Source organism: Phaethon aethereus (genome assembly GCF_964289735.1).
Source record: "Phaethon aethereus genome assembly, chromosome: 2".
Classification (NCBI taxonomy): domain Eukaryota; kingdom Metazoa; phylum Chordata; class Aves; order Phaethontiformes; family Phaethontidae; genus Phaethon; species Phaethon aethereus.
Window position 1 is genome coordinate 6133413 of NC_138582.1, and position 25741 is coordinate 6159153.

At 42.4% G+C, this 25741-nt stretch overlaps 1 protein-coding gene across 1 annotated transcript in view; it reads left to right on the forward strand.

Moving 5' to 3' along the window:
- Positions 1–25741, forward strand: part of COL22A1 (collagen type XXII alpha 1 chain) — a gene marked incomplete at both ends in the record, with an annotated part of 226292 nt that overhangs the window by 153898 nt on the left and 46653 nt on the right. Inside the window, 12 exons of the mRNA XM_082015057.1 lie at positions 6594–6647; positions 7024–7077; positions 8087–8140; positions 9588–9641; positions 10040–10075; positions 13849–13911; positions 15126–15179; positions 16447–16488; positions 18371–18403; positions 22984–23037; positions 23562–23615; positions 24753–24806. Of these exons, the coding sequence (XP_081871183.1) occupies positions 6594–6647; positions 7024–7077; positions 8087–8140; positions 9588–9641; positions 10040–10075; positions 13849–13911; positions 15126–15179; positions 16447–16488; positions 18371–18403; positions 22984–23037; positions 23562–23615; positions 24753–24806 (606 nt within the window). The remainder of the gene's footprint in view (positions 1–6593; positions 6648–7023; positions 7078–8086; positions 8141–9587; positions 9642–10039; positions 10076–13848; positions 13912–15125; positions 15180–16446; positions 16489–18370; positions 18404–22983; positions 23038–23561; positions 23616–24752; positions 24807–25741) is intronic.

A 25741-nucleotide genomic window follows, 5' to 3' on the forward strand; every position in this document is an offset into this window, starting at 1 on the left:
GGGTCAGCAGATCCAGTGATGAACTGCAGTTGAGATGATGTCAACCTGTCTTTCAAGGACCATTGACTGGGTGTGGTCATATTTGAGAGTTAAGTGTCAAATCCTGAAGCAGCATCTAGGAGGCAACTTCTCAGCTAGCCTGGGGATGATTTATGGCAATAGGGTAGCCTTAGTTTTGCCTCTGTCCTTGCACTCACCAACTCAAACTAAATTTTAATCCAGATTTTAAAATGGTCTTTTTCCTTCTAAATCAGCTGTGGCGGTGAACCAGTCCATGTCTTTATTTGCTCCATGCTGTCTAGTCAGCACCCCCAAAAATGAGTTTTTATTTTCCAATGACCTTTAGAAACAATGCATCTTGCAACATCATTAAGCCATGGAGTAGACACTCTGGGTCTTATTTCCTCTCTGGATATGAATAATTTTCCTTCAGCAAGGACACAGACATCTGAACTCATAATGCGTTTATGTTGTTGTTATTTATTTGTACTATTTTAGTTTCCAACAACCTTAATCATGGGCTAAACTTCTATTGCAGTAGGCTGTTCAAATGCAGACTGAAAAATGACCATTTCTGAAAAGTGCTTTCAGTTGAAGTAGATGGATGGGTACCAAGCATGGGAAACGACAAGGCTATGCATTTCTGCACAGTTGCCCAAGATCTTGGTATACCTTGTCTATCCCATCAGGTGTTGATAGGAAATGTTCAGAGAAGGGGCTGAAGGCAGTTGATGAGGTACCTTTGCAAATGCTTTTCTAGACATGAGGGGTATCCTGAGGAGGAAGGAGATCTGCAGTTAGGGACTGTACTCTAAGTGAACCACAAGGGCTGTGTTCGCAGGCGTAGCAGAGAGAGGAGCTGATGCCCCAGCTCAGACAGCTCAGATGCTCCCAGGGCTCAGACACTCTGAGCTGTATCACTGAATTATCATGGCTGGAATTCAGCTCCAAATGCAAGCAGTTGTTGCATTAAGGACGGGGATGCAGGTGTCTGAGCTCCTGTTAATGAAGATCCAGTTAATATCTTCAGTGGAGCCTGAGCTCTCCTAAAGCAGGTGCCTACAAACGGTTCACTGATCCACTCTCTAAATTCCCTGAGCTGAGCAGGTACACGCTGTCCAACTGTGAGATAGCAAAACAAGTAAAAACTCTTTGAGTTTAAACAAAAATGCCATGCCTCACACTTGCAATATCTCTGGGCTATTATTGAGCTTTGCTTTATGCTGGATAACCTGGTGGTATAACTGACACCTGCAAGGAAGATCGGTACAAGCTGTACCTTTTACAGTCGCAGCTGGCCGTGATTTAATTAGTATAGACTTGTCCGTAGGGTGTGTGCTTAAGCCCAGCTTTTCTTAATTCGTGAAATAAATTATACCCTCTGAAATGTACGGTGTCCTTAACATCCTTTTTATAATGCAAATTAATACTGCAAAATGTAAGAAAAGGATATGGGCCCCAGCTGCAAAGCTCAGATTGAATTCAAACTATGCCAGTGTTGCTCAAAATCGGGAGATATTGCTCACAGTTATCTTTAATAAGATCTATACCTTTAACAAAAATAAAGGAAAAAAAGTCTTCAACAGTGCCGATCACTAATAGTACTGAAACAAAAAACCATAAGGAGGTTTTTTTGTTGTTTTTCTTATTTGCTACACTGAATCAGCAAACCAACTCAAAGAAAACACGTAGGGAAATAAATCTTCCTTTGTAGACAAAAGAGATCGTGTCCATTTCTTACACTAAGTGATGAAATTAAACAAATGCTACCTTTCACTGGAAGCAAGAAATTCTCCTGGAGAGACTTCTATGTACAAAGCCAACTTTATCCAGTACTTTTACGGAGCTGGAAAGACAGTTCAGAGAATTTTTGTTGAAAAAACTTTATTTTTAAAAGTAATGTTGGTAACTGCAATTACAATGCCTCCTGGTGAAATAACTGGAGACCTCCTCCACTTACGAATTACAGCACTGTCACTGAAGCTGACTATAGATCATGCATCATAGGTAAATGCTGAGATCTGTTGGCTCTTTAAACTTTTGGGTTTTAGTGCCATTAGCAACAGCCTTTTTCTATATTCTCTAATCTTTATCTAGGTTTATAAGGCAGGACTTAAGCAAGGAGAGCAATATGCAGCATTACTGAAAATAATCCACAGTAGTTGTGCTGGTGGATACGTAGCGCCTGGGGTGAGAAAGGAAGAGCAGATTGGAGTAGCTGGTCCCAGAACTCACTCGGATGCAGCAGAGGAGAAGTGGAGCGTTGGAGTAGCAAGGGCCATGTCTCCATAGTGGGACATGCGGATTGCTCCGCAAAACCAGCTGCAGCAGCCTCATTTCTGATGGGAGAGAAGCGGAAATAAAGGGAAGACAGTGCAGCGCCAGCAGGAAAGGTCTGTGGGGACTTTCTGAGAGGTGCAATTGCAGAGAGCAATTGGCTTTGAAGTGGAGACAAGCGCAGGCACTGGAGGGGAAAAGGCTGTCAGCACCGTAGTTATGCATTTTGCTATCATTGTGGCAGCAGACAGGATGCTCCTCCATGTCCTGGACATTATTCTCCTTCATAAAACTGGCACACTGCCTAAAAAGCCCAGACCACAGTCTGTTTTGACATGGGTTAAGGGCTTATCTAAGCTTTTCTCATAGTGTAAGCGAATCCAGTCATCAGCATGGAATAATATACAGAAAATATGTCTGTGCAGGCTTTGCCTCCAGAGACAGATATCTGGAAAAGCCATCAGACTTCAGTTTCCATCTTGGGATGGCATTTGTTCATGTCCCTCTAAAGCAGCCATCCCTCCTTTCATGAAAAGGGATTTAGGCCAAGCAGCCTACTGATGTAGTCACAGACAAAGGTTTTTGTTCATTTTCAGAGCTTCCTCAGGGAGTGCAGAACCTAAATCTTAATAGCTCTGCCTTTCCCAGCCTGTCTTTCAGCAAGGTACACACTGGAGGAGGAGAGCATCCTTTAGTGGGTCCTGGAGGACATGCACAGCTGTTCCTCCAATATGGAGAGTGTCAGATTTCTTTCCCAAGAACTTCCCCTGCATTACATTGTCTAAGGAATGGAGCCTGATGAAGCACAAGCCTAAAAAAATCCACTCCCCTCAACGTTTTTAAAGACGTCCCACCCCACGACACAGACTATCTGGATTTTAATGAACATTTTAAATCTTTCTGTTTCATAAAAACAGTTTGAAATTACTTTGGTTTAAGCATTTTGATAAAAGATCCATGTTCTGCATTGGTTTTCCAAACTGAATATGTATAGTCCTGTTTTAGAATAAACTTTCCATATATCAGTTTTTCCTCCAGCATCTAGGAAGCACACATCAGAGTCTTTACCAGTCAGAAAAAAAAAAAACAAAAAACCCACACTCTATAATTATTTTCGTCTAGATCAGATTTTTAAAGGGACAACACTGGCGACTAGATTTGGGAAATGGACTCTCATCTGTATAATTCATCAAATGATCTCTAAAAAAGGTGGTCACTTAAATCAGGTACTTTAATCTGGAGTCAGTTAAAAAAAGGAAGCAAAGACAACAGATGGCATGAGATTTTGCGGTTAAACGTTACAAGCTGTCCTGCTGCTGTTGTTTTATGTGTTTTTTTTTTTAAATCACAAATAAATGCCATCAGTTTGGTCATTTCTAAATACTCAGAAAAGTCCTTTATCTGAAATACACTCAGAAGTCAGGAGAAGGGCTACAACAACAGAAGTTTATAGACAAGTGAAACTGGTTTGCTCTGGAGAGTAAGGGGAGGGCTCTACAAAGAACATGTACGATGTATTTCTGCAACTTTGATGTCATCCTGCCATTTTATTTCTCTGTGTCCCAGTTACTTTGCTGCAGCCCAGGCTGCAGAAAGCAAGAAATCCATCAGGACAGTAGAGGTACTGGTGTACGCAGTCAGCCGGAGCAGGCTGTCAGCATCCTGTGTATCTCCTGGAGATACTCGTGGTCATTAGGTAAAGCTGTTCTTTCTACGTCCATCTCAGAGAGCCTTTTATCAGAAGAGCTTTCCATTAGTGGATGTAACGCTTGTTGGTGCAACATGTGGTGAAACTACCTGAGTAAACCAGTCTTGGGCATGATGTCCTGGATGATTGCGCTCATGGAGAGCACTGAAATGGAATTATTAATGGCAATTTAGGGTAAAAATCAGTGTGCTTCCATTTCAAGACTTAGGTTGCATAAGGTTATTGTGGTCCAGAATATAGAAAGTTTAAGGGAATAATTAGAAATTGTCTTGGGTAGTGAGAATATCAAGAGTTACATGTCATGTTCCAGGGATTATGCTGGTTGCTGACAGATGCTTGAGTGAGACTTTGCTTTTAGGTCAGATTGATCCCTCTCTGTACCGTGTGGGATAACTTACATAATACTTAGGGTTGCCTGGGCTGAGGTTGGGTCCTGGCTGGGATTTTTCACCTCTTGATAGAAGCTCCCTGTTGTAGGACCATGGCGATTATGTGTTTGATATTGGGAAATGGTTGAGTTATTGGCAGAGGGACAACAAAATTGGGCTGTTAGGGAGGAACCAATAGAACTGGCAAGGAAAGTCTGTAAAGGTAAATTTCTTTCCTTTCTCTTTCTTTCCTGCACTTAATGCATAGTCCACTCTGCTGCTGGATCAGTTTGTTGTTGTTTTTCTAAAGGTACCTTTTCTTTCCTTCCCAGTACTGCACCCACTGTCCATGGAAGCCCCTCCTTGGAGCCAATATCTTCTGCAGGGCCTCTCAGCACTAGCATCCTTGTAGAGGTGGAGTAGGGCCAAGCAGAACTTCCAGGTCCCTGACATCTGAGGTCACTCCATCCATTTCTGTCTGCAATGTGCTATTTTCTCTTGTGCTGGGCTAACTTGGACTGTTGATTATTTTCTTTGAATGGCAAAGTCTTTTTTTAAATGATGGATGATCTCAACCAGGTGTCATGGGACTAGAGCTCTTTAAGAGCACGGCCCCTTCTCCAACAGCAGCTCAACCAACGTCCCCAGAAGCCAATGCAAGGCTCCCTAGGAATTATGGTCAGCAGCATCAGTGCATCCCAAGGCACATTTTTCTGGGGATTTTTTAGTTGTGCTCGCATTTGAGGCACTCCACAAATGCCAATGTTGTTGGTGAGATGACTCCATGTCTGTTCTGAGTGGCAGCGAAAGCAGATCATGGGAGCCAAGTGCATCTGCAAGTCCCTTTTTTTGGTCGCTTTGCCCCATCTACTGGTGAGAGGCTGTCTTCTCTTCTGGCTGAGTTTTTTAAGTGTATTCTAAAAAGACTGTTTATCTGCTACCTTCTCTGTCAAACCATGCCACAAACAACTCCTTGTCATCACGTTTTTACACCGTTTTCTTCTCTTCAGCTACATTTTTCCATTAATGAGAAATGGTAATATTGACTCGTAATACCTTAATCACAAAAGCTGTGCTTTGGGACATTGAATGCTGGACACAGGTCCAGCAGGGAAAACGCTGACTGGTCATTTTTTATCTTGAATGAGTAGCTCAGTTTCAATTCTTTAAATAGAGTTTGGGCACAGGGAAGAAGGGGGGTGTTTGTTGTTGTTTTTTTTTTAAGTACAAACACACCAGAACTCCCCTATGCTGAAAACTGAAAATGAAAGACAGAAAGAGACAGCCAGGGTAAAATTTCAACTCAGTTATATATCCATTTCTCACATCCATCCTCATGTTGTTTGCTTAGGTCCTGATCCAAAAAATACATGAACACATGCTTCATTCTGAGCACAGGAGAAATCCTATCTTGTCTACAGTGAAAGCTGGAAGTAACAAACACCTCTGCAACTCAGGCAACCTGTTAAGATCTGTCGAGTATGGAAACAAATTTCTCAGCTAGGAAGTTAAATTTAATAATTCGCTCAATACACAAAAATAAATCCCTCTGAAAAGTGGATGGTTATTGAGAGAATGTTTTCCCGAAGGGAAACAACTGTTGCAGGGAAATGAGTAAGAAAGACTGTTAGGACATTTCCAATTAAATATGTGCATTGAAGTATGAGTTTATGAGGACCTTTTACTATCAATTAGGTTAATGTAGAGCACTAAAATGGTGGTGCATTTGTTTTGAACACCTGATCCACTTCATTGTTTCTCCACACTCCTGGATTCATATTTTTACGCTCACCCCTCACATAAAAAGCCCAAACGACAAGCCTGTTCCATTCATTAGTTACTTCAGAGATCTTTTCGCAGAAGTAAATTGTTCACTTTGAAACAACATTAATCAAGATTAAATTAGTCCGGATGCTACAAGGGATCCCACTAGACCAGCTTTGTGTTGTACGTTACCATTGATGGCCTTCAACTCCTCCATCTCTTGTACTGGAGCAGAGGATGGAACTCACCTTGCAGGAGTAGTAATCAGTGGCTTAAGCAGGAGATCCTGGTCTGCTCATGAGCGTGGTTCCCTGGGAGCTCAGTTTGGCATCCTGCATTTTTTTGGTAGAAGTTAATGAAACAAAGTTCAGCGCTTTTGCTCTTTCAAACAGGACCCTGACTGCACAGGGAAAGACCTGAGGGTTTCAGCCACAATCAGAGAGTTTGATAAACTGATTTTGCTTCCTCTCTTACAGGGACCTCCAGGACCCCCAGGCATTGCTGGACCCCCTGGACCACCTGGAGCACCGGTAAGAAAACAGGCTTGCTTGCTTGTTTGTTTGTTTTATAGGAAGGAGAGGGAAAAATAGCTGGGGAGAAGTTTAGATCATAGGTTTCAGTGGGAACTGAGTCAGGGACTTCGGCAATGTATGTTTTCTCTTGTATTTTCCCACTGAAAAGCCACAGCTGGTCCTAGAGGACAGCTTCCCTGTGCCGAGTGTTGGAACCACGTCAGTGCTACCTGGGGATAAGTCAACGTCTACAGGAACCCCCACGGCAGAGACCTGGCTGCTGTGGAAGGGAAAATTGCGTTTAAACTGAAAGCAGCAACTTCCATTGAGGTAGCTGCAAAGGACAGAAATACTGACTTTTTGTTGCTGTTGTTGTTCTGGTTTCATTTTTCAGGGACTGCCAGGAGAAATTGGAGTTTCTGGTAAAACCGGACCACCAGGACCAGCTGTAAGTGTTGAGGAACTGCTTCCCTTGCCTCCATGCTCCCCATGACTTCAGATACTTAAATGTCAAGCCGTTGCTTCCTTTCCCGCAGCTTATCTGCACATAAGGTTTTAATGTGGGCTCCAACAGTGTTGCCTTTAATGCAGATGTCAACCTCTGATGCCTTTTGTGAATAAGAATTTTACCAGATGCAGTTCCGCTATTCCTGCACACTGAGATCATGATGTTTTCTTTTATATGATACTTTTCAAAACTCATTTTGCATTTGGCAAGATATTGTTCTTCCAAACCTGGTGTTTTCTGAATCAGGCCAAAGAGCTCACAATTCAAATCTGAGATTTAGCAGAACACAGCAACTTCTGTTGGCTGTCAAGTCAAGAAAGATGAATTATGAAATACTTAGTATTAAGAAATGCCATCTACAGCCTGCAGTATTTGGGGATTGACTGACACTCGGAAAGGGGACAAAACTTTTTCTCACCATTTTAAATGCATTACGGGAAGTAATTTTAATTCTTATCTGGCTGAACAATTCTGTCACTATGTGTTGCGTAATTTAATTTCAGGAGTCTATGTATTGTATAAGAAATTACCAATATTTAAAAGGAGAAATAAACTTTAAGAAATCTTTATAGCTACAGATAATAGAGACTTATAGTCTCTATTAAAGTAGAGATAAGTAAAAATGTAATTTTAAAAGTTATTTAAGAATCTACAGTGAGGGAAAAAAAAAAATTAATCTCTATACTGTTTTTCCTCTGTAACAACACTGACATCCAGTGGTCATTCACCAAAACTGGGATACTGGAAAAAGGGCTGAGCAGATACGTGCATTGTGAGAACTTTTGTACATTTTGAGTCACAGCAGGGATAGAGTCAAAACAAAATGCATGAGACAGTTCTTCTTTTCTTAAACTTAGGTCAGTGGCAAGAGGGACAAACTGAGCATGCTTATGCTGAGCTTGCTGTTTAAAGAACAGATGCTTACAGCTTATGATTTTCTCTTGTTTAGGGGTTGCCTGGCAAAGATGGATTCAATGGGCTTCCCGGGCTTCCAGGTCAAAAGGCAAGTGACACCACGTACACTGGTATTACTCTGCTTACCTGGGCAGCTTATCTGGGTGAGATAGCAAGCATAAGTAGGAAGGGGAGCACATCTCCAGAGCCAAACACCACCTCAGCAATCCCATGTCACTGAGCCACTGGTGAAGCTCCAGGGCCAAGTCAGCTGCTGTGATTACATGGTACTGAGTCGTTATGAAGGTCAAGCTGGTTGTAAATACAGCAGGGATGAGAGATCCTCTTCCAGTCCTCAGCTGCTTCATCCTATTTGGCAAACACAGCTGAGCGTTGCAAAGAGAGAAGCTTCTACTGTCACTCAGGAAAGCCAGTGACACTGGCAGGTCAAGGCATGTATCCAAGGCACAAAGAAGAACAAAGAACTGTGACAGGCTCCAAAGATGTTCCTTTCCTTCCTTCCTGAAGGGCTGGAAAGAAGACATACCATCCACCTAAGGCTTCTGTAGGTCTGTGTGGCAGACAGACAGTTCTTCATTATTTCCTACTTCTTATGCCCCATTTGAAAGCTTCTACAAATGACAGACAGGGAAGAGGAAGGAGGAGGGAGATTTAGAGGTAGGAGACACTCTGGTTGACTTGCCATCACTGTGTAAATAAGTGTCAAAGAAATGTGCCATATTTTGACTATGAAGGCCAAGCTAGGCTTTGGGAACGATGACATTATATTGGGATAAGGACAAAAATTCTTAACCATCTACTGCCTGGGATTGCATTGGCAGCCGTCTTCCTGCTTCTGACACTTGAGCACGACAACCCCTACTTGTTCTAATAACACACTTATATTTTTTTATTTATACTTGCCTTTCTCACTGAGTGCTTGAGCCCAGGTCTAGCAGAGTTCCCAGCTCCTATTTGTTGATGAATAAATGTGAGGAATTTGGAGCCTATAACAAATTTATGATGCTAAATAAATCTTTGGACCTTATCCACAAGGAAGGAAGTACCTACTGCACTTCCCAGATATGTAGCATATTTCAGCTCTTAATCCACTACACTCTCTGCTCTCCATGCTGACATCACTCACCCTGAAAGATCAGTTTTGAAGTATTTACCTAAGAGGTCCGGTGGCCAAGGTCCAATCCCACAATTATTTAATTTTTTTTACAGAAATAATGTAGACTTTCTAACCACATACAATTTGAAGAAACTCAGTGGAGGTTATGTTGTTCAGGTAATTCACTATGGACATCTTCAATGTAACAGTGGTTGACTTTGTGTTATTCCAGAAATATTCTAGTAGGGTGATTGGTGCTGGAGATGTGATTGCAAACAGCACTAGAATGGAAAAACATTCCAGGAAACATTCTCACATGGCTCCATTTACAGCCTCAGGCTGATACTGAGGATCTAAGTCAAAATATTCCTCGTCATTGCCTGCAAATATGCTGCACTACCAGAGGAGTTTGTGCATTAACTTCATGTGTTTCCTGCAGGGAGAACAAGGGGAAAAGGGTGAGGAAGGCTTTCCTGGAAAAGCTGGCCCTAAGGTAAGGAATTTTATTTCATAGTTTTACTGTAGCTATTGAGTCAATTGAGGTGTGGTTTGGAAGGTTTTATACTGAACTCAGGAGAGTAAGATTCCTCTAAAGTTAGAGGCATAAGAGGATGAGCAGATGTGGCTCATTGCCTTTCAGAGTTCATGGTGTTCCAAAATACCAAACTCTGATGCTCCTCTCTCAAGTGTAGGGAGACCTGACCTGGCCCTTGTGTTGGCTTCCTCTGGTCTGGGTTGCCAAGCAGTCAAGAAGGCAATTTCAGTGCCTTATGGGAAGTAGATAGAAGAATATGGGCCAGGACCATAGCGGACACACTTTACTAATGAGAAAGTTTTCTTACAAAAGGGTCAGGTGCTTGCAACGTTAATGTTTTGCTTTTGTTTTTCCAGGGTGAACCAGGGAGCCATGGCCAACCTGGTGAGCAGGTGAGTGGAAAAAATAGTCTTCGCAGCAAGGCCTACCTGTCAGAGTTGATATAATGTGACCATGTGCAAGGACAAAGCCATTTGCCAATAACAAGATCTGTGCATGTCATTTGCATCTGCAATTGAAGATGCAACAGATGAGTGGATGAGAGTCTTCGTTGGACAGAGTAATGGAAAAATTCCGGAACAAAAATATGCTAAAGCCAACCTTTCATTGTATCCTGTAACACTCGGTCATCTTGTTCCTGATGGATAGGGAAGAAAAGGAAGGCAGAGTGGGTTAAAAGTGCTTGTTTTCCTTTATACCTCACATTAACCCGGGGTGCTGCCTGGGCATGTGATGCAAGGAGTGATGCTGTCATTTCTAGGTTGTAAATGCTTGCTAGGAAATAACCCTGAATGACTGTATTATACAGTTATCTTAATATTTTGGGATTTGGATTTCAGCAGACCACTGTTGAACTCCTGAACAACCAGGGAAATGTCCTGGCATTTCGTACAGCACACAGTTGTCTAGGGCCTAGTCAGGACCACTAACCATAGATGTTAACATTGTCATCTGCATGCCAACTTTTCAACTGTAGCATGAAAATCTGTAGAAAGAGAAATCTGTATAAGAGAGAGTCTTGTATCTTTGTCATACCTCTTCAGATTTTGGGATACTGAGTACATGCCAGCAGTGGAAGAGTCTCAAAGCCTCAGTCTTCTCTTATTCCTACCAGTCTCAGTCCAATCTTCTGCTATAAAGATGAAATGGGAGAATGCTCAGGACCTCTCCTCCCATGTTGTCTTGTACAATAAAGCAGCACATGCACCACCCGTACCACAAACTGCACTTAGAGGGAGTAAGGGAAGAAGTTGTCCATAAGGAGTCTCACACAGCAGCTTTCCGTAGGCTGTGGTGGTCTCTCCATGACCATTAAATTTTTGGAATTGCTGACCATTTTTCCTATTTGTAAGGCTGTTGTAGTCAGGTCCTCTGCTGCTATCTACCCCTTCAAGGAATAAGGTTCTGAGTCTGAGGTACAAAGTGAGGTTTATTGGGGTAAGACACTCATTAAGTGGATAACGATTACGCCAGCTTGCAAATGGAGACTATTCTGCTTCTATTTCAAGATTCTCTATAGTCTACCTAATTAGGTATCACCCAACTCTCAAGCAAGTATCCTTACCTTGCACCCCAAGTAAGGGGAGATCACCATGGCGCGGGCCAGCCGTTCCTCAGGAGCGCTCACATCAGGCTCCAGGGAGCAGTTTCTATACCCTTCCTCAGTGGTTCCTGTAGTTTTGAATTCTAATACCACGTTCCAAAACACTTGCCTCTCTCTCTCCACAGCATGGCGTTCTCCACACATTTTGTAAATGTTCTCTTTTCTGTCACCTCAGTCGTAAATTAAAATATTGAATGGTGCAGAGATTTAGAGGACTTCATTTCATACATTCTCTGAATTTGACAGGAAACCACTAATAACAGATGTGTGAATGTAGTTTCTTCCATCAGTTATACACCATCCTCTAGACACCTTCTTCCACGCTGCATTTCTCTATTTTGCTAATGAGAACATCATGTTGGCCTGTGTCAGATGTCTTACTAGTGTCAAGATATATCACACAAATGCTTCCTTCTTGTCTGCTTAGTTATCATGTCAAGGGAGGGAACTGGATGGATTTGATATGATTAATTTTTAACAAATCCACATTGACTGTTTCTTTCTGTCCTCATATGAACTCATCGATGTTTTGCTTCAGTACCTTTCCAGAGGCCAAAGTTACACCACATCTTTTTATTTTTCCTCCAAATTCTCCTTTTTTATTCCTTAATGTTAAGCTCTCTGTTTGTCCTCATGATACCTGGCATCTGATCATCAGCCAGAATCCTGCAGTGGCTCTCATAAAGCATCATTCCCTCTATGACCAAATGTCTCTTTAGAATTCTCCAAACATCAGCCTGATGTTCCTAGTCATGCTCGGTCACCACAGCATTCTGTTTTCCACCTGCTTTCTTCTCCAGGATCGTTGCACCTACGTCATTATAATGTTTTGAGTCTTCCCATACTTCAGAGATAATCTGTTTAGAGTGGGGATCACCTTTTCTTAGCTCAATATTTGTACAGCACTTAGTGCATTTGGGTCCTGTCCATGACTGAGATCCTTTGTGATATTGCACTACAAATGCAGATACCAGAATAATTATAAATAGGAAACCACATGGTTATTTTCAAATGACAAACTGGGTCAACCAGGAGCTAAATTTGGGAATACTTGATATATTCAGAACAAACCATATGACACAGAGATCATGATTACTCCAATGGAAAGTATAATAAAACAGAAACTCAAAGGTAAGTTTCAAACACAAAGAAAACCAAATTTGTAATACTGCATCCAGATAATTCTAGATCTGTTTGTCAGGTATCATCTGTACAGTTCAGCTTAATACAGTGCGGTTTTTACATTTCTATACTACACCAGATCTTTAAAAATTAAAATGAAAGTTAAATTTAAATTTTTTTAGCTGCTTTTTTTTACTTGCTTGGTCCTGCTACAGAGCAGCATGAAGAAAATATGTCCTAAATTCCATGTTGTCAGTTAAGAGTGTAATGGCAAAAAAAGAGAAGTCTTAGCTGCTTTTCTAAGTAATGATTTTCCAAGAATAAGAAATTATTTGATAATCAAACTGTTACCATTCTCTCTCAGTGAACTACACCTATAGAATCATAGAATAGTTTGGCATGGAAAGGACCTTTAAAGATCTAGTGCAACCCCCCTGCAATGAGCAGGGACATCTTCAACTAGATCAGGTTGCTCAGAGCCCCATCCAACCTGACCTTGCATGTTTCCAGGGATGGGGCATGTCCCACCTCTCTGGGCAACCTGGGCCAGGGTTTCACCACCCTCACTGTGAAAAATTTCTTCTTATATCTACTCTAAACCTACCCTCTTTTAGTTTAAAACTTGGTAAAAAGTCTTTCTCTGTCTTTCCTATAAGCCCCTTTTAAGTCCTGGAAGGCTGCAATAAAGTCTCACTGGAGCCTTCTCTTTTCCAGGCTGAACAACCCCAACTCTCTCAGCCTGTCCTCACAGGAGAGGTGTTCCATCCCTCTGATCATTTTTGTGGCCTCCTCTGGCCCCGCTCCAACAGGTCCATGTCTTTCCTGTGCTGAGGGCTCCAGAGCTGGACGCAGGACTCCAGGTGGGGTCTCACCAGAGTGGAGGAGAGGGGCAGAATCCCCTCCCTCGCCCTGCTGGCCACGCTGCTTTGGGTGCAGCCCAGGAGACAGTTGGCCTTCTGGGCTGCAAGCTTATATTGCTGGCTCATGTCCAGCTTTTCATTCACCAGAATCCCCAGGTCCTTCTTGGCAGGACTGCTGTCAATCTCTTCATCTCCCAGTATAGGTCAATCCCATGAAAAAACTGTGCAGATTCTGGCCTACAGCATAGGCCATATGTATCACGATGTGACTAGGTGTCAAGAAGGAACCATCTGCGGTCATCATGAGTTCTGAACAGTTCACAGTCTAGTATCAGACATTGCAAAAAGATAGACAGCTAAAGCAAGGTTTCATCCTCCCCAGCTTAAGGCCACTGTGATAGATTGCCCTAACTTGGGGACCAGACTTGATGCATTTTTAACTGACATGAGTGAGAGAAGATTTTGACCTAACATTCTGCCTTTTCATTCTTAATTATATTTGAGATTAACGGGATTTATTAATTGAAGGATGCTTGGTGCCTCTTCCTAGATTTCACACACTTCTTTGTCTTACTTTCAGGGTGAAGCAGGTCTTCCTGGTCTTCCAGGTTTACCTGGACTCAGGGGTGAAAAAGGAGACCAGGTGAGTGCCTTTGAGCCACAGCTTGCAATTTTTTGGCCGTTTCGTGCCAGGAGGACTTATCTCGAGTGTCCCTGGATGATATCCTCTCTGGTGTGATTGCTATGGTGAGCAACTGATGGACATCCAGCAAAGTCACCAAGTCACCCCTTCCAAAAAGGTACTTTACTGCCTAGTGACTGTTCCCAGTTGCAGCGGAGGTGCTAATGAACAGTGTCTATCCTAAATGCAGAAGGTTATGACTAATGCCATACTGTTTCTGAGGCGCAAAAGAAGTACAATGCTCTTTAGGCCTTGCTTTCAGAAATACCTGCCTGATTTAAGAACATTTAAAAAAATTAATAGCAACAAAAAATCACGAATCCCCCTTGTCGCTGAGCCCTGGAGAAGGTTCCATATGGCTGGATCATTTTCTGATGGCCTGACTTCCACCCAAGTCCTAGTGTCTACGGCTTCCCCTGGCTAGCTCCAGACCTCCAGAGGCATCTACATGCTTGGAAATAGTTGGCTCAGGTGCCTGACAGTAAATTTGGCCATGTAAATGAGACCTGTACTCCTGATAACTGTCTACATGCTTGAATGTGATCAAGAAGGACCTAAAATCAACAGAGGGCTTACTGTTCAGTTTGCTATATTTGTATTGTAGAGCATAGGATACAAAATATATTCTCTCTATATATAAAATTGTAGAAATGTAGGTCCAGAGAGCTTCTATTAGAATGCAAAATAAATACATTTTGTGTATGCACTTTGAAGAGTATTCACATCATCTTTGTTAAGTATTTCCCATTCAGATGACCAGGTTACCTGGGCAAAGTAGAGACATAGGCACCAGTGAATGGATGATTCAGAAATCTTTTATATAAACAAAACTGGTAGTATGAATTTCCATTTTAGGTCTTAACCCCTGTTCTGGTGCCCCTCTTGTCCAACTAGAAGAAAATCTGTTTTTTATAACTGCATCAGGCACTATGATCTACTACATGCAAGCTATTTTAGGATTGATGCTTTCCTTTCCATGAACTTAATTGCTATTCATTGGTTTTTAAAAATAGTGTGGATCTTATGAAGCCATCTCCAAAATGTTACATTTTTAATTGCTTGCACTACACCTTGGAGGACAGGTATAATGAACTGAAAGTGTAAAATATTTTAGTGGGACTGATGCAATCAAATCAAAACATGCATATTTCCTGCTTTGCTTTCGCTGCTTTTAGGGAGAAAAAGGAAAAGATGGTTTCCCAGGCCTGAAAGGTGAAAGAGGAGAAAAGGTAAGCACGATCCTCCTCAGACAAGAGAGGAAAAGATACAAGGGGGCAGAGACAAATGATAGCGGAGAATATATAAGGAATATTAAAAACATTGGAAGTCTTTTAACTGAGCTTTACAGAGAAGCAGCAGAAAAAAGCTGTGTGTGAGATGGAGACAATCATTTATTGAGTAATGCAAGAAATAGTATGCAGCTGATGAAATCTAAGGACAAATTCTTCAATTCAAGGAAACTTCACTTTGTTTTAGAATTGACTGATAGAAATGAGCCTGGAATTAAATTCTAAAGAAGTTTGCCTGCCTGTGATGTGCTAGAACAATAATTTAAGGAATGATCTGGACTTCTGCCATCACAACACTATTAATTTTAGTGAGAGAACTAAACAAAGATGATGTCCACCAAAATTTACATCCAGTCCCTGTGAACATGAAGGTGAAGATGAAGCACTGATCTTGCAGATGCATAAGGCTGTATAGTGAAAAATTTGCCCTCATTATAGTGGTACTAGCCATCAGGGAGTGGGTACAACTTTCTTCTTCCTAGGATACCTCAGTCCTCAGTTTACCAGTGACTTGCACCATCTACGGAGGTGGTAATTCTTTCATGGATGGTCAAGTGACATCTCCAGTGAAGTATCTGAATCTCCTATATTTGGGAGGCTAACAAGTGTTGTTCATAGTTTCTGGCTTTGAAGTGTCAGGGGGACTGAGTTTGTGGACTACAGCCCGCAGGAAGGTCAATGGCAGCTGAGACACCCAGACTATAACTCTCATGAGATACTCCAGCAACAGTATAGTTTTAACTCAAAAATTAGGGAGAGAACTGAATTTAGAAACTTGTATTTTTGATGAAAAACAGAGGATTTTTTTTTCCATCCACAAAAGAAGTTCAGCTAAAACATGTTTTTCAATGAGGAATTTAGATCAACTTTACCTTAAAAGGCAAATTAAACTCCATATCACTCCTAGAGTGGATGGGATAACATTAGAAATTCATTGATCTGTGACGTCAGGTCAATGATAAAGTGATAAAGACAACAAAGTGAGAACCCTGCATGCAACAGTGCAAGGACAGCAGAAATTCTGGCTAGAGCAATGGGATAAATTCCACACATCAGAGAAATGCTATGAGATTTTCAGTGTCACTGAGCTGGCAGGTTGTCATTGGGTTACATCTCATCTGGTAACGTAGCACCTTCTAACTGATAATGTTGAGTTTTCTTTGAGAATCTTTTTATATCCTTAGTTATATTTTCCTCCTCTCTCTAGGGTGACATGGGTTCCCCTGGGCCACCAGGTTTACCTGGAACAGTAAGTAAGATTGTGTTCTGCGCTGCAACAATATTCAAGGCTTCATCACACTTACTCCACACAAATTCCTTAGAAACAAAGGTCTTCAAGATCCTTACTTCTCTGCAGAAACTTTAGGACCCATTTACTCTGAGATTATCTCCCTTTTCTTCAGAGAAGCAATATCAAGGTGTATTTGGTCTTTTTATTTTGGGGTGAGGTTTTGTCCTCCTCTGCCTTTTTGAAAACAGCATTTTTATATGGTCTTGCCTTGTGGTAGCACTTAAATTGAATTTGTGATTTGTTTAGCAGCTGTGGGAGCTGTCTGAAGAAGGTCATGGCTAAAAATGGGGAGTATGTTCATACAGATTTTCCAGGGTGAGCTAGATTTTTCCCACTGGGATCTCGGGATAAAACTGGTTCACTCTCAGCAGATATCAGTGAAGAACATCTTGTCTTCTTGGGGAACAATTCACCTTTTTCCAGGAAGAGCAGAGGGTTCTACTTCTCATTGACACGAACTTACGGAGTGGAGCATTCAGCTTCAGCAGTGCTGCAGCTTCCCAGAGCTTCCATTGCATACAGTTCCGTGCTGTGCTGTAACCCCAGAAAGATCCTCTCATCCCAGAGCTCGTTCTGGGTTCAGCACCAGATCCAAAACACAAAACAGTCACACCTGATTCTGCTTTTAATATACCATTTCTGCTAATAAAAAAATAAAAAAAAAAGACCAAGAAAACATCAATTTATTGTTTTAAAAATGAGTTTAAAAAGTTACTTTTGGGAGCATGAGTGTAATTACAGTAAAGTTCACTGGCAATTAAACCAGCATCCACTGAATGTAAATACATAAAACTCAGAGTTCCCTCCAGCAAAATCTGAGTAAACAGCTTGGAGTAAGCACTAGGAATGGGCCCATCGTTGCAACAGGAGGTCTGATCTGAGGCACAGGTCCTCCAGAAAATAGCAGCTTTGCACCCCACAGCTGGTTACAGCTGCCACATTCACAGATTATGGAGAGAATTTGAGTCAAGGTCTGTTGGTGAAAATCAAGTGGCTAAAGACCTTCATGAAGCAGTGGAGGAGGTGTTATAATTTATTCCTTGCAATTAGTTGGACCTCTTTAGTCTGTGCCAGAGGGGTGCTTCATGGTACTGTGTAGGAAAACCCCATGTCTTCACACAAGAATGACCCAGTCAGAAAACTAAGGATAAATCTGTCTTAGTAAAGGCAGAAAAGGCAACTTGCACAGTACAACGTGGGTAGATATAGAGAAGATATTCCCGACTGCATTGTCAGGAGAAATAAATTCTATTTCAGCTGTAAAAGCACTGATGATTTTCACACATCCTCATTTCATCAAGCAGTACATTTTTTTCCTAATTTTATCAGTTTTGATAAAAGGTATTGCCTCTCTTCACAAAACTTTATCCTTTTTTTTTTTTTTTTGTGGCTAGTCCTTCAGGATGACTATGTAATTCCTAAGACAACTATGTTGAGATGTATATGTCTTGTACATTGTCCAAAGCGGAGAGAGGACACACCAAGCTCAGCCATGGAGTCAGGAAATTTAATAATACTGAAGATGGCTCCAAGTGGAAAAGTGAGCTGGAGATTGCTAACAATAAACTTGCTAACAGGGTTAAAGATTGCTTGTTTTTTCATAGCAGTGGGAATTACAGGATGTTTTTGAGTTTATGTTCATATTTCAAATACCCTAGGGAATGTCTGATATTTGTAGGCTTTTTTCCAAATAGCCAGATGTTACAATGAGTTACTCATTTATAAACCTACTGATGGATACATGGAATGTGTAATCTGTAGTGACAAGGAGAATACATAAGTTATTACATTTCAAGGAAAATAGGCAATGCTTCATTTAACACTCTGGTTTCTCTTCCAGACAGCCTTCTTCACCCCACACCCTAGGATTCCTGTAAGTAACATCTCTAATAAACATGGCCTCTGGCTTATTGCCTCTTGTATCTGATAGACACACAGCATCTTAGTATTTTCCATGTTATTTAAAGGCTTTCAGTAAAGAACTCAGCTTGAGTCTGGTTCTGGGCAACTTCACTACTGTAACCAGCCATGATGAGAAGTCCATGGCTGTCCTGGTAACGGCAGCATCTAATCCAGCTGTGGCCAGGACATGGCTGTATGGTGTCCCAGCCTTTTAAATGAAGTTTAAAATGAAGTTTTATCTCCCACTTGCAGTGCATAGTGGGAAATAACTGGTATTACATAGGATGACATCATTGGTATGTGAATAAGCTTGCTAAGGATCAGGAGGATTTATTGCATGTATAAATGGCAGAGGTAGGCTGTAAGAGTGCCATTAGAAAGTAAAGTGCATATGCAAGGTTATTCAGAGGCTGAGGAAGGAAATAGGAATGTGATGTAGTACTGGAAATAAAAACAAGATTTCTTTGGTTCACTTTTCCCCTTGGCTCGTAGTTTGGTAATATGTAATAAGGAAATATGCAGAACAATGACATCTTACATGGTCTTTGTACTGCTACAACCACAAAAGGAGTTATCTTTGAGTACATTACTCTTAAAAATGAGCTGCAAGACAGTAAAAAAAAAAAGGCTTGAAATGTGTCAGTAGGTCAGGTTGCTTAATGGCTTCACTAAGGGCAAATCATGCTGGACAGATTTGGTGGTCTTCTACGATGGGGTTACAGTCTTGGTGGATAAGGGAAGAGTGACTGATGTCATCTAGCTGGACTTGTGCAATGCATTTGACAGCGTCCCACATGACATCCTCATCTCTAAATTGGAGAAACATGGATTTGACAGGTGGACCACTAAGTGGATAAAGAATGGCTGGATTGTCGCACTCAAAGAGTTGCAGTCAACGGCTTGATATCCAGGTGGAAACCAGTGACAAATGGTGTTCCTCGGGGTTGGTATTGGGACTAGCACCGTTTAACATCTTTGTTGGCAACATGGTCACTGGACTTGAGTGCACCTTCAGCAAGTTTGCTGCCAACACCAAACTTGTGGTGGAGTTGACACACTGGGAGGAAGGGATGCCATCCAGAGGGACCTTCGCAGCCTTGAGAAGTGGGCCTGTGTGAACCTCATGAAGTTTAACAAGGCCAAGTGAAGGGCCCTGCACCTGGTTGGGGCAATCCCAAGAACAAATATGGGCTGGGCAGAGAATGGATTGAGAGCAGCCCTGAGGAGAAGGACTTGGTGGTGTTGATTCATGAGAAACTCAACAGGACCCAGCAATGTGTGCTTGCAGCCAAGAAGGCCAACTGTATCCTGGGCTGCATCAAAAGCAGCATGGCCAGCAGGTCAAGGAAGGTGTTTCTGCCTCTCTACTCCTCTCTGCTGAGACCCCATCTGGAATACTGAGTACAGCTCTGGGGGCCTCAACATAAGAAGGACATGCACCTGGTGGTGAGGGTCCAGAGGAGGACCACAAAGATGATCAGAGGGTTGGAGCACCTCTCCTATGAAGAAAGGCTGAGAGTTGGGGTCGTTCAGCCTGGAGAAGAGAAGGCTCCAGGGAGACCTTACAGTCTGGCCTTCCAGTACCTAGAGGGGACCTACAAGAAAGCTGGAGAGAGACTTTTTACAAGGGCATGTAGTGATAGGACAAGGGGTACTGGCTTTAAACTCAAAGGGGATAGATTTAGATTCAATCTAAGGAAGAAATTCTTCACTATGAGGGTGGTGAGGCACTGGAACAGGTTGCTGAGAGAGGCTGTGGATGCCCCTCCCTGGCAGTGTTCAAGGCCAGGTTGGATGTGGCTTTGAGCAACTTGGTCTAGTGGAAGGTGTCTCTGCTCATGGCAGGGGGGATTGGAACTAGATGATCTATAAGGTCCTTTCCAACCCAAACTAGTCTCTGATTTTGTGCTTTCTCCATGTGCAACATGAATGTGATGACATTTACTGTAGCACAAAGCGTTGCAAGCTTTGGGAGGAGGAGGGGAGGTAAGGATAGTTACTTTTGATTTACAGCTTTACAAACTAAGGTGTCAGAGGGTAGTAATAGGCACTATCCTAAGTGACACTTTAGGAGAGTGTCGTGTGTTATGATATAGAGGCTGCAGGACTGGCAAGGTGCTGAAAGTTTTCACACACTCTCCAAAACACAGTGCTTGCCATTGCTTTCCACTGACTGTTATGTTTTACAGTAACAGGGAGCGACTTACACAGGTGGAGACAGGAAACACAGCCTGGACAGAAGGCAGCAACACCATTACTCTGTTTACTTATTATTAGTTAAAGCACTTTCATTTAAAACACCCTAGTAACTGTCAGAAATGGAAAATCTCTGACCAAGTGAGTTTAGGCTCCCATTTACCCACCACTGCAGCTCTGTTGTGTGTTTTGGGTGTAGCCTGTGCTGTGAGTTCTGCAGAAACACACTGTTGGTTTATTCCATGGGGTGCAGGGAACTTTTTCATGTTTATTTAGGCCAGTGACTTAAAAGCATTAAATATTTTCTGGAGATGAGGCGTGTGAGAACCACAGTATGTTCAGGTATGATGGCTGGAAAGAGGCAAAAGCATTAAAGTGGGAGATGACTCCTCACTTGGCCTTCAACCTCCCACTGAAGCTGAGCACAGCTGAGCCCCGCTGTGTTTGCTCTCCGTTAAGCGGCACAGAAATGACTAACGTGTTACTTGAGACTACAGGAGGCCACTGCCGAGAGTAGTTAAGGAAGCTGTAAGCACTGATCCGGCTCAGGTCGGTAGCAGCTGTTGGCTGTCACCGCATCATTTCTGTTCATTGAGCTGTAGGAAAGAAGTGGGTGGCAGTGGATTGAGTCTGGCTGCCGGGGGCAGAGGTCTCTACACTGTGCAGCACCAGCAGTGTTAACAGTCTCGGCAGGTAGTTGTAGGTTTGGCAAATTTGGAAGGACTCGCAAGCAGATTTGCTGGCAGGTTGGGTTAAGAAATGCTGCCTCTACCCAGGTTTGTGGTGTGCAAGGACATTAGACTGGAATTTTTCCAATTTTGCATCACCATGCAAGCCAAGTATCAAGGAAAAAGTGGGAGAAAGGAGAATATTAAAAAAGCTTCCTCCCTTTTCCTGTTGAGTTACTTCTTCCCTTTGCAGTCTCGTTTTCACTAGTCATATTCCAACTTAAGTAACACCATCTCTGCCTACAAATTTATGTCTGTGCTTTGTTGCTTTGCTCTCTCAGAAGGGTTTCAAGAGCTTGAGATATCATTACGCAAAACAACTTCCAGGCACAACCATACATATTTGTTGCATAGGACCCTTTGCTTGAACTACTTCAGGAGGTCCCGTTATCTTTCTGTAGGCCACTAGATGGCATAAGGGACTGCCTGATTAAAAGTTTACCTAACAGGGTGCTACTTGTGGAGTCAAATTCCTCCTATTATTTATCATAGATGATAATATTTATTCATAATGTATAATAATAAGTACAGACATAAGTAATATTTATGCAGTTACATTTATTTTGTCTGTTAGAGGATCATTTGCAAATGGACTTCGAATTCCCAGGTGTTGCAGAAATGATTGGCAAATAGCTGATGTGAATAAAATTCAAGCTGATTTGTCTTGGGCTCTGCATTTTGACTGATCACTATTCCTTGTGTGTGTATGTAGCTTAAATCACTGATGTTCTTACTCTTCCTTGATTGCATAATTGAAACACCTTGTATGATAAATCATGAATAAGTAATGATTGCTGGTGCCTGAATACATGTTCATCTAATTATACAAATGTGAGTATTCATGTTTTATTCCAGCTAGTTCCATAATTGTGTGCTGTTTCTTTTCAATTTATAAAAAGCAGAAATATGGACTTATTGATTATTGTTCTAGAGCTCAGAACAAAGCTGATGAACTTCTGTCTGAAAGCATCTTCAATTTATTGTAAGGAGGAAGAACAGGAATAAATTAATCCTATTAGTCAGTGATGGTGGTGCATGAAATAATGTACTGATGTTGCAGGAGGGAGGGGAAGTTGCATGGATATATGGACATGTTAACAGAACTAGAGACCAGAAGAAGCTGCGTAGTGCATGTCACTGGAAGTGCTCAAGATGAGTCCCTGAACACGCCTCTCTTACAGGTGGAACAGGGAACTGTCTGTATGTGGGATAATTTCCCCAACTGTAGGATGACATTAGGCCTGTGGTCCTACACAGAGGCAGTGGTGCTGGTGCTTTTTATCTTGGTCATATCATCTGGCTTTTTAATAATTGAAGCTGAATAGATCAAATTTTGGAACAGTAAATCCTTTAACTACTGTTCTCTCTGAGGGAGAACTGCTCTCTCTAAATTGACCATTTTTGCAATTGGTATTATAACAGTCTCAGAAGCCTAGCCAAAGATCTCCAAATCTCATTGTGTGGTACGGTAGTTTTGATTCATTGTCCTCAAAGTCCATTGAGGAAGCTACTCTATGTCAGGAATGGATAACTGGTTGAAAGAACCCTCTTACCAAACAAGACTAGTGTGACTTCCAGCTATGGAAATAGCTTTTATTTCTCTCTTTGTCTTATTCTTTTATACCAGGGTGAACCTGGACCAAAAGGGGAGAAAGGAGATCAAGGAACGAGTGGAGAACCTGTAAGTACAGCCAAGTGTTTCTTCGGTTCGTTTTGAACCTTAGCAAGGAGAGGACATGAGAGCTGCCTGTTTTGGAGGGAGAGCAGGGGACATGCTCCTTCCAAAGTTGGGATGCGTCTGGCATCCGAAATGGCCACAGTGCTTGGCTTTGCACTGACGGTACAGGAAGCAAGACTACATGAAACTAAGCACCTAATTTATAGCTCTGGGCCTTTGTGGCTGAGAGGAGGACTATGGGGTTTTCTAGACAGAACTTGCCTGACAGTAAGGCTGTGGAGGATTTATTAAGGGCTTTTGAAGTGACGTGGCCCAGCTAAATTCTGCATGTGGCTGCTCCATTTGTATTCTGCCCTGCTCTTGTTCTGGATGGAGCCCTGAAGAGAGACAGTCTTTGTGCAGTCACAGCCTCTGTAAAAAACACCCTTTCTTCTCTCAGTGGGAGGAAGGATAAACATCTCCTTTTGCTCAGGAGAAGAAATGAGATATTTCTTTCAGCTTCTTCACATCTCCCTCTGTTTTGGCAGGGATTACCTGGGGTCCCAGGTGAACAGGGTGTCCCAGGACCTGCAGGACTACAGGTAAGAGGGCCCAGCCTTGAAGAAAATCTTTGACATGGTCAGAGATGAGTGCTTTCAAGGTCTATACCACTATAAATAATTCTTCCCCTATACACAAACAGACCATTTCTCCTTCCTCATCATTGTAAGGTCGGGGACTCTGCAGAGGTATTTACTTACGCTGGACATCAGGACAACATGAGGAGAATCAAAGCAGAAATATGGCATCTCTGTAGTATGATTAGCATTGTCCGAGATGCTTATTCCAACCTCTGGATCTGTCAAGAGGGCATCTTGTTTTGATGCCACTGAACCACAGGTCTCTCGCATAAGTTACTGTACTACATTGGCAAAACGTTGCAGAGCATTCAGATTCAACCCCAGCCCATCTGGCCCTGAATGCACTATGGCTCATGTGAAATGGTTTTATAGTCTTAATCATCTTCTGAAAATTTCTTAGCTCACGCATATTATTTCCAGCCATCACCGAGGTATGTTTTCATGTCAACAACTCTGCCATTATCTGTGCTGTGCTCGGGCCACATAGTCAGCTATTACTTGGGCATCAAAGGCTTAAACAGGTTAACAACAGTCTTAGCATTACAAAAAAACAATACCATGCAACTTTTAACTAACATCTGATAAATGGGGGAGTGTTCAGTGAGTAAACTCTGTCCTGCTAAAATCCCTAAGAAACGGTTACGTAGTATGTAGGACTGGGACAAACCGTCTGCACTATGGTCTGTTTTGACCATTTCTAAATGGCTGTTGTTCGTATTTGAGAACTGCAGGCAAAACTTCCTCTGTGCAGACATACCATCAGATTTGAGCTGGAAATGAAGTAGCTGGTAGGCCTGAGGACAAGAAGGAGTTTCAGCTAGATGGATGTCTGCAAGTTTCAGCATCGTGTGCTGAGAAACATCCTCTGAGCTGATCAGTCATTAGTAATTCTTCTTATGTCTCAGGGTCTTATTTTTACATTTCATTTTCCCGCTGCACAGAGAACTGGGAGCCATTTCCTCAGCCGTTAAACTCCTCTGTGAATTGATTAACGAAAACCATTGCCTAGTGCACGTTCAAGCATCTTGAAGTATTTTTATCCGGCAGGCAGCCCCATCGCATCTCTAAGCAGCTGCTATCTCGCTTCTTTCCGCACAGGGCACAAAGGGGCAGAAAGGAGCCCGAGGTGAAGCTGGAGCCCCTGGGGAGACTGTGAGTAACCGCTTCCCGTGCAGCGTTTTGCCCTGGCAGTAAGAGACCTGAAGGGACGCCGAAGTCAACGCCTCGCAGATTCAGCCCCAGGCTGCTGGGGCGCAGGGCACATCCTAAACTGCCGCTGGAAGAGTTGCTGCCTGTGGGCAAACAGGCACAGCTGCACCAGACGGATCAATGCCCCAGTCAGCCCAAGTCTAACTTGTGCATCTTTTGTTGGCCAAATCTCTTCTTCCCTAACAAAATGCCCTCTTCTCTGGGGGAGGTGCCGGCAGAGCTTGTTACTGCAGTGGTATCAGCCAAGCCCAGGCAGCCAGCTGGTGCAGGGACCTCCCTTCTCATCAGCAGCCTGAATTAGTTTTTGATCACAGTTGGTTTTAGGCTTCTTAGTCAATTCTGCTTTCTTTAGTACAGGCTCATCATTGGAGGAATCATCACATGCCACTTTTTGAGGCATGTGACGTAGGGAGTGCTGTTATTGTCTGACTGCGTGCTAAAGAGCAGCTAAGGATTCAAATCCTGTTTTATTATTGTGAGAGCGTATAAAACCTTTGCAGATGAATAAAAGGCCATGTACTTTCTTTGCAAGCAGAGAAGGAAGACTGAAGAACAATAGTTATTTGAAATAACGATTGAGAGAGAGGAAGTTTGTGTCTGAGAGAAGGAGGGAATAGGAAATCCAAATTAAGCACCCTAGAGTACTTTCTTCTTCCACCTTTGTGTTCACAGTTTTTCTTCTTGGGCTTGTGCTTAGATGTTGTCTCTAGCAGTGTTTTGACCCTAAACTCTGAACTGCCTGTACCCAGCTCTCTTTCACCCTTGGCTGAATGGATCCTTAATCTTTTTTGGGGAGGGGGGTAAAAAAAAAAAAAAAAAAGCAAAAAAATTCCCACTTCCACCGTCAGGTTTATTTCTTTGTATAACCTGGTGGCTCC